At 48.9% G+C, this 8,967-nt stretch overlaps 1 protein-coding gene across 1 annotated transcript; it reads left to right on the top strand.

The window, feature by feature from the left end:
• Positions 1 to 5,741: 5,741 nt before the first annotated feature.
• On the top strand, positions 5,742 to 8,442 carry ADORA3 (adenosine A3 receptor). The gene is made up of 2 exons (XM_060086494.1): positions 5,742 to 6,124; positions 7,836 to 8,442. The coding sequence occupies exons 1-2, from the start codon at positions 5,742 to 5,744 to the stop codon at positions 8,440 to 8,442; spliced, it is 990 nt and encodes a 329-aa protein (XP_059942477.1).
• Positions 8,443 to 8,967: the final 525 nt, after the last annotated feature.

The raw sequence follows: 8,967 nt of genomic DNA, 5'->3' as shown, positions 1-8,967 counted from the left end.
CTTAGTTTCCTCATCTGTGAAATGGATCTAATAATACTCACTTGCAGGGTTGCACTCCAGCAAAAGCCGGGAAAATGGACCAGTGGGCCCTGTGCCCATAGAAGGGAGAGGACAGGTCAGAGATTGGCAGGCACCGAGGGACGGCCTGGTGACATAGGCATAGGGCGCGTGAAACATCCCAGTGGGACCTCCCCGGGTGGTTTCTGTCCCCCCACGAGTCAAGGAGGCCAGAGATGGCTCCATCCTCACACTGCCTCTGACCAGATGGGCAACCTTGAGTAGATCCCTCTGTCTCGCTGCCTCAGTTTCTTCTGCTGGGAGATGAGACGAATGATATCTACCTTGCGGGGTTGTTGTGTTCATTTACTGACGTGGACCATGTGAGGAGTTTTGCACACTCTGAAGGGCACCAAATATTGTTTTTACTGGAACACTCACGGGTTTAAAAGGAGAAGCTGCTTCTCAGACCCTTGAGTCAAGAGGATGGAATTTGGTACTGCCCAGGAATATTCTTTGGGATTGGATTGAATTTAGGCAGATGGCAATCTCTCTGCGTCTCCCTTCCCCTTAGTTCTCTCTTTCCTTTTCTGTGCAATCTGAGGGGGCTGGCTAGGTGGTGCTCGGAGGCTGTGCTGCTAAATTCTCAGGGATTTTCTTGCTCAACCTGCACCCTGAGTGGCAGTGGAAATGTGCTGCCACCTGGTGGTCACTGCTGCACATAACGCCCCAACAGGGACACAGGAATAAAAGCCTCTTACCCGCTAAGACTCCGGTAGTTGGAACACCTCCTCACTTCCTAAGTGCCTAGAACCTGGAACAAATATAGTTAGCCGGACCCTTCTCTGGATTCTCCACTAGAGCCCAGAGGCCTTCTGACACACTCAGTGTGGGTGGAGGTTCTGGTGGGTGGGGCGTAGGTGCCAGGAACAGTTCCCCTCGGCTGGGCAGGATTTCCTGTTGCTCAGAGCGAAGGAACCTTGACCTCTCTCCTCCCCCATCACACTGGCTCTAAGTGAGTCTCTCCTGAACTCAGGCTATAGGGAGTCCCTGGCTCCTTGGTCACAGCTGAAGTCCTAGTAGGAAGCCCCCTGGGGACAGTGGCTCCAGATCAGCCCAGCCTCCTCCCTCCGGCTTGATTGAGAGGCAGAGAAGGAAGGGGGGCTGGCAGAGGGGGAGTAAGAGCAGACCACCGTCCTGGAGGGACTCAGCACTTGCTCTTTCTAAGCCTCTGCTGCTGGCTAGCAAGCATCAAGTTCTATAAAAATATAAATCTTTGGGGAAGTGGTGATGGGGCCAAGAGGAAGTGAGCAAAATGATTTTGTGCAACTCTGCAGGCAGCAGTCGAGTCAGTGAGAGCCAGCTCCCTGGCAGAAGCCAGCACCTTCCGCCTGCCTGACATCCTGTCTCAGCAACCACCTGCACCAGTTCTGGGGCTGCAGAGTCCTTTCCTTGGGCCCCTGCTAACACTGCGTCTTGTTGTTACTGCAGGCTGGGTGCTGGGATTTCCCAGGCTTTTCTGAGAAGCTGCAAAGGATCAGATGAACCATCTCTGGCCAGGCTCTTAGGCTTTTAAGCAGAAGCCCAAGGGCCAGGTTGTGGCCTTGAGGCTGATCTGAGTCCATTTGCCTCAGCTCACGGTGGCTCCAGGCCAGGGTTTGGGACACAAGAGTCCTTTCTCCAGGACTCCAGTTGCTTTTTCTCTGATTCAGGCTCATGGTTCCTCCAAGACCCTTCCCTCCTCCATATTTTCAGGTTTTTTCAGTAGAACCTAAACAGACATAGGCTTTCTTTTAGATGGGAAAATCTGCTGAGCCACGTTTCACTTATAATTTATTTTATTTTTAAATTTTTTGTGTGTGGGGGCACCTTGGTCCAACAAAAGGTTTTCTTTCTGGTACAGAGATCCCCTTGGGGCCCAAGCCCTTCTTGCTTATGCATTTACTGAAGACAGGGACCTGGGTTTGAATGCCAGCTCTGCCACTTCCTAGCTCTGCACCCCGGGGGACAAGTTACTTAACCCTTCTGAGCCGCAACAGCAATGACAGTATCTATTTCATCAGAGAGAATCGAAGGAGGTCAGATGTATAAAATGTTCAACACAGCAGCTGGTATAATGGAAAGTGCTTCACAAGTCCTAGCTGATTGGTATTCTATACCCAGTGCTAAGTTTATGCCCCCTGGTTCACTGAGGTTCCTACTCATTCATTTGTCAATATCCTGAGCACCTAGTAGCTGCCAGGCATTGTGGTAGGGGATAGAAATGCAGAAGTGAAAAGGGGAGATCCCTGCCTTCCAGGAGCTCAAAGAATAACAGGGGAGGGATTATATAAACCCAGCATGGGACAGGGGCAGGTGGGGTCTGCAAATGTTTCTTCAAGGTTCAGTTTGAGAAGTGTCTAGAAGGAAAAGTGCTTGTTTTCTCTGTGGATGCACAGGAGAAGGGCCTTCCTAGCCAGAAAGGAGCATGTGCGTAGGGGAGAGGAAGTGAAAGAGCTCGCTCTGAGCCCCGGGAGACGTGGCCCAGTGGCACTTATGGTTTCCTGATGAACCAGGCAACAGGAGACTGCAGGGGCTGGGAGACGCCCTCACAGAGAGTCTCCAACGCCATTCCGAGGAGTCTGGACTTGATCGCGGGGGCAACATGGAGGCTGCACCTCGGGCTGGGTTAGGGGGCTCAGAGGTGATGAGGGCAGCTCCCTGACTAAGAGTGGCTGTGGACTGGGCTGGGAGGATGGGGAAAGGGGACCATTCCTCCTGGTTTCTCTGTCCTCTTTCCCTGGCTACCCTTTGGTGTTCAGTCTAGAATGAAAAGGACACTCAGGGCCCCGTCTTACGCCAAAATGCTAAGTGGCTGTGAAAGCCTTCCTCCTCACCCCTCAGATCAGCCACCTGAGTATCGATGGGCTCTGTCTACTCAGAAAATATAAAGGAAGGGCTTCCTTTATTCATAGAGAGGAAATGCCCCAGGTTTGTGCAGAGGATTCTGGGAACAATTCCTGGGGAAGGTTGGGGGGAGCGGTGGCTGGGTCGGTGGCCCCACGTGTGTCCCGTCTCTCCTTGTTCCTGTGGGTTACGGCCTCACAGGCTATCCTGTCCCCACCATGCTTCCCTTGTGAATGGTCCTTGAGCAAAACCCTCCTACTTGGTTTCTCTAACCCAGATGAGATGGGCTGATTCTGGAAGGACTCACCTGGGTCTTAAAGGAGGGGAAATAGGCTGGAATCTGAAAACACACACCAGTCGGGTTTCCAGCTCCAGCTGTCACTTCCATCCCTAACAGCTCGGCTCACTTCCGGTAGGATGGATCTGTGGTTCAGGGACTTTCCCTGGCCTCCACCTCCTTTTCCCTCCCCCAAGCTTCTGGCCCACAGCTGCACAAGAGCCACAGGCTTTTTTCTTTAAATGCAGGAACTGTCCACTGTCTGCCCAGCTCCCAAACACAGAGCAGCTGTCTGCGCTCCACTCTGCCATGAGCCCACTCGCTCTGTCCTCGGCCACCCTAGGCAGACCCGGGGTTACCAAACCCTCCAGGAAAAATGTTCCTTAGCTATACCATCACCACAGCCAGGCAACATGACTCATTGCTACCCCAGAGGGTCTTTCTCTCAAATAAGGTTTTGGTGCTACTGGGTGGCTGAGGGTCGGGAGCCGGGGTACATTGTTGGCAGTGAGTTACCAAGATTCAACAACTGCTTTATAGCGAGAAGGACTTGTATCGGTCGCACGGAGCCTCCTAGAAATCGCTCTCTATGTCTTCCTTCTCCCGAGCAGAGATAAAGAGAGCAGCTTCAGTAGAGACATTTATGAGAGGTCACGTTGGAGGCTGGTGACACCTTTCAAGTTCCCAAAGTGCAGGGATGTGGGCACGGCTAACATTGGAAAATGCTGGAGCGACAGAAATGCAGTTGGAGAGGACTGCACCTTAATGTCAGGGGAGTTGGCTCAGCTCCCTGAGCAAGTCTAGCAGGGATGAGCAAGGCACACCAGACAGACTTGGGATGAGGCGGGGGTGGGGAGTGGGGGTGGGTAGGGGTGTCGACGGATGATGCCGAAGCAGAACAACCAAAGAAGACCCTGGCAGGCCCCATGCTGAGGCATCTCTCCAGTGCCCCAGTGAGAGGTGTTTGTTAGTAAACATCAGAACAGCACTCCCGTGATTGTCAAATTTTATTTTTTGAATCTACATAGATTGGTGCTTAGAGGTAAGTATTATCAACCCTCCAATCCACAGTGTGGGCTTCGGTCCAACTGTTCCTTTTGCTGTCTCTCTAAATAACCCTTTTGGGCGGCACTGAGAAACCCCTGTGGAACTCCCAGGGGGACTCCAAATAACAATTACATTCAAGTGTCTGATTCCCAGGAGTTTCCAGGTGAGCAACTTCAGGGAGAGGGTCTGATTTTCAGATAGATGGCTGTTCCTGCAGGGCCGGGGTGGGGCTTGGGGCCGGAGGGCAGGAGGTATGCTGTGTGATCATGTGTACATGTTGCCCTTTCCCTCCTTTCTGCATGGCTGGTCATCCTGTTGTCCCTCAAACAGATTTGACACAGGCTGGTTGCTAGTGTGAGGGTGGGTGTGTGGGCTGAGAAGGGAAGATGAGGGTCAGCAGATGTGATGCTTACGGGAGGTGCTGAAGTTTTGCTCATCTGAACAGAGAATCTTAGTTTGTCTCTTTGGCAAAAGATCTTTGATACAAAGGCTGGGTTCCAGCTATGCCCCAACAGAGTCAACTCATGTGGCCAAATTCTCGGTCCTTACTGTTATGCGCTGTCTTAGTCCCTTTGGGCTGATATAACTGAATACCAAAGACTAAGTGACTTAGAAACAAGAGAGATTTATTTCCCACAGTTCTGGAGGCTGGGAAGTCCAAGATCAAGGCATCAGTAGAACCTGTGTCTGGTGAGAGCCAACTTCCTGGTACATAGATGGTGGAAGGGGCAAGGGAGCTCTGTGGGATCCCTCTTATAAGGACACTAATCCCATTCATGAGGGCTCCACCCTCATGACCTAATAACCTCCCAAAGCCTCCAACTACTTTGACTTGAGGGTCAGAATTCAACCTATGAGTTTTGGGGGGACACAGTCAGTCTATGGTGTGTACTCTTTAGAAAGAGTACATTCTGGCTAAGTTTAGGAGCCTGCCACCAAAGTCTATTTCTTTCTCTTCTGTGTGTTCTGCTTGCCTCCCTATTGCACAGTCTTTCTGATAAGCTAGCAGAAAGCCAGAATATTACATAGTCAGTGCTCCCAGCTCCTCTCCCACCCAGAGTGGCATTCTTATCTAGTCCCTGAGTAAATGAATGCTGAGTCTTCTCCATGCTACGAACATGCCCCCACCCAGCCCCCATTCTTTCCATCTTCTTGCTGAGTGTTCCTGGCTCTGTGCTTCCTCTTGGTCCATCTCACTTCCTGAAACACCACTGAAGAGCATTGCTTATCTTGATGGATCTTAAGTAGCTCTCCATGGGCAGGGGAAATAAGAGCAGCAGCATTTTCACTTTCAGCCCACATAGAACTGTTCTCCAGGCTTCTGGGAGCCCAGGGGTGTACGGCCTGCGTTGAGGCTGAAAGTGATGGCCCTGTGATGGACTGTCTCTAAGGAGAGGGGGAGAGGGGGTTCCATCAGAGAAGAGAAGGAATGGGTGAGTTGTGAGTTCTGGATTGTGGCTGCTGCACCTGGACCTCTGGCAAGATGTCTGGCAAGAGCTAGGCTGACTGGCCCACACGGATCTTGTTGGCACATATGTCACCTGGGAGTCTCCACCTGGAAAGCGAGATGCCAGTCAACAGCACTGCCGTGTCCTTGGCCAACGCTACCTACATCACTGTGGAGATTCTCATTGGGCTCTGTGCCATAGTGGGCAACGTGCTGGTCATCTGGGTGGTCAAACTGAACCCCAGCCTGCAGAACACCACCTTCTATTTCATTGTCTCCCTAGCCCTGGCTGACATTGCTGTCGGGGTGCTGGTCATGCCTTTGGCCATTGTCATCAGCCTGGGTGTCACAATCCACTTTTATAGCTGTCTTCTCATGACCTGCCTGCTGCTGATCTTCACCCATGCCTCCATCATGTCCTTGCTAGCCATTGCTGTGGACCGATACCTGCGGGTCAAGCTCACGGTCAGGTAACTTGCTTGGAGAGGGGTGGTGTGGGGCAGTGATAGAGGTGCCTGGGAAATGGGGCTACAACCTCCAGATCTCAGACTTTTTGAGTGGAAACAAATCCAAATTGGCCTCTGAGCTTGAAAGAGGTTCTTTTCACCATTTGGTGTGTGAAGGGTTTAACAACAATGAGCAGAGACTTGGGAACTAGAAACAGAGGAACACTCCAATCCCTCCCTGCTGACTACAGAAGTATATGCTCAATACCCCGGGGGCTAAAGATGACAAAAACTCGATGCACCTTTAATTAATGAAAAATGCTCTTGACTTTTAGAAATGATAGAAACATACTAGATGATAAGATAAGCAGAGAGAAAAGAAGGAGATAAACTGATGTTTCTCTTCTTTGCAAATGTAGGCTATTTTAAAGTTGTTTTAATTTTGCTTCCTCTTCCATGTTGAGAAGGGGACCACAAAAGTTCTCCATTACAGAAAGTAGTAACAACTTTTCAGTTGACCATTTGAGCAGAAGAGATTGCCAAATGAAGAAATCAAATCCCCAGGTGTCCTGAATTACATTGGTATCTTGTTGCTCCTCTCTTCTCTTGGGGAAAGAGCATGGTGAGGGAGCTACAGACAACTTTTGATACAAATGAGCCTGGGTTCAAATCCCAGATCTTGAGGCCTGATATTGGGCAAGTTATTTAGCTTTCTGCATCTCAGTTCCTCATCATAGTGTTAAGATGCTCTGAACTCAGATTCACCTCCATTCCATTTTAGCTCCAACACTTTTAGCTTCTACAAGTTGCTTAACTTGTCTGTTTCATTTTTTTTCACCTATAAAATGGGGATGATAATTGCACCTTCCCCATAAGATCAAATGAGATAATACACGTAAAGCTCTTAGAAAAATGCCCAGCACACAGTCGGTGCTCAGTAAATGGTAGCTGTAACTACTATGATTTTCACCATTACCATCAATGAAATGGAGATGGTCATAAAAATATCTCCAGTTTATCATGAGATTTTATTGAGAGAAAGTCTACTGAGTACATAGCCAGTACTTAACAAAATCTGCTTCCTTCTTATAGCCTGTGTAGAATGTTGTCAGGAAGAATGGTTTAAGGAGAAATGGTGACTTTTGATTGGATGAGTCTTTTAAGGTCCTGGAAGCACCTCAACATGACTTTTGCAACTCCATGAGAGTGGAGTGTAACTCAAACCCCAAGTGTGGTGCAAATAGAGAAGCAGGGGCAGACACAGATAGCGGGTAAGTGTGGGACAGGCAGAGTCTAATTTATGGACAGCAGCACAACAGCCAAAAAACAAAACAAACAAACAAAAAAAAAACCAGTGCAGAGCACAGCAGGCAAACATGCTTTGAGCAGATTATTTCTCCCCAGGTAAGGCGATCCCAGGAGACTTTGATCGATAACTCTTACTTCCCAGGGACTGAAGAATTCTTGGGCTGGAAATGGAACTGTGAATGGGGTACACAAGCCCCTGACTCTAGGCAACGTACTCCTGCTGCTTTGGAGGTTGTACTTCTTTAGAAAAGTTCCCAGAGAACTTTGCTGTATTTTTCTCTAATCATTGTCTGCTCATCTTGTCTTCATATCCAGTAGAGTTTAGCTGAAATCACCATAGAATACCAACACCCTCCAGCTCCATCCCCCGCCCCAACCCATTAGCAATTCCTGCTGTGAACTCACCGACTCCCTTCCATTTCAACAGATACAAGAGGTTCACCACTCAAAGAAGAATATGGTTGGCTCTGGGCCTTTGCTGGCTGATGTCATTCCTGGTGGGATTGACTCCCATGTTTGGCTGGAACATGAAACTGAACTCAGAGTACCACAAAAATCTCACCTTCCTTTCCTGCCAATTCCATTCCGTCATGAGGATGGACTACATGGTCTACTTCAGCTTCTTCACGTGGATTTTCATTCCCCTGGTTGTCATGTGTACCATCTACCTTGACATCTTCTATGTTATCCGGAACAAACTCAATCAGAACTTTTCTAACTCCAAAGAGACAGGTGCATTTTACGGACGGGAGTTCAAGATAGCCAAGTCTCTGTTTCTGGTTCTTTTCTTGTTTGCTTTGTCCTGGCTGCCTTTATCCGTCATCAATTGTATCATCTACTTTAATGGTGAAGTACCACAGGTTGTGCTGTACTTGGGCATCCTGCTGTCCCATGCTAACTCCATGATGAACCCTATTGTCTATGCTTATAAAATAAAGAAGTTCAAGGAAACCTATCTCTTGATCCTCAAATCCTGTGTGATCTGCCAGCCCTCTAATTCCTTGGACTCAATTACTGAGCAGACTTCTGAGTAACTATCCATGAAAGATGACTCTCCGTCCCATTACCCTTCAGATTCAGCATGGACAAGCACTTAAGGGCCTATCCACCTGGGCCATGGGCTCTCACATGTTTGATTCCTTCCAGTGATGTGGGAAGCATTTGGCTGGCTGTCTCCAATTTTATCTTCCCTACTACCCTCTTTCTCTAATTCAATTTTTTCTTGTCCTTTTCTAATTCAGTTTTCTGGGTGTCTGACTTGAGGACAATGTTCTATTGTTACTACTGCCCGTGTCCCTCCTTCCCAAACAGAAGTCATGGAATCTGAAGGATGCCTCATTGACTTACTGCAAAACGGTCCCAACTGGGCTGGACATGTACATAATGGTGACTCAGTTCTACTCCATTATGGAACTAAGCAGAGAACCCTGCTCTCAGCAGATACCTGGAGGATGGATGGAATGCAAGGAGTGAACTGAGTTTAAGAGGGACTTAACTTGCTGGATTCACCTGTAAATGTATTTGAGTAAATAAAAGATGATAACTAATTGTTGTGTAGC

This window comes from Mesoplodon densirostris, chromosome 2 (assembly GCF_025265405.1).
Source record: "Mesoplodon densirostris isolate mMesDen1 chromosome 2, mMesDen1 primary haplotype, whole genome shotgun sequence".
Classification (NCBI taxonomy): Eukaryota; Metazoa; Chordata; class Mammalia; order Artiodactyla; family Ziphiidae; genus Mesoplodon; species Mesoplodon densirostris.
This window is presented reverse-complemented; position numbering and strand designations above follow the sequence as displayed.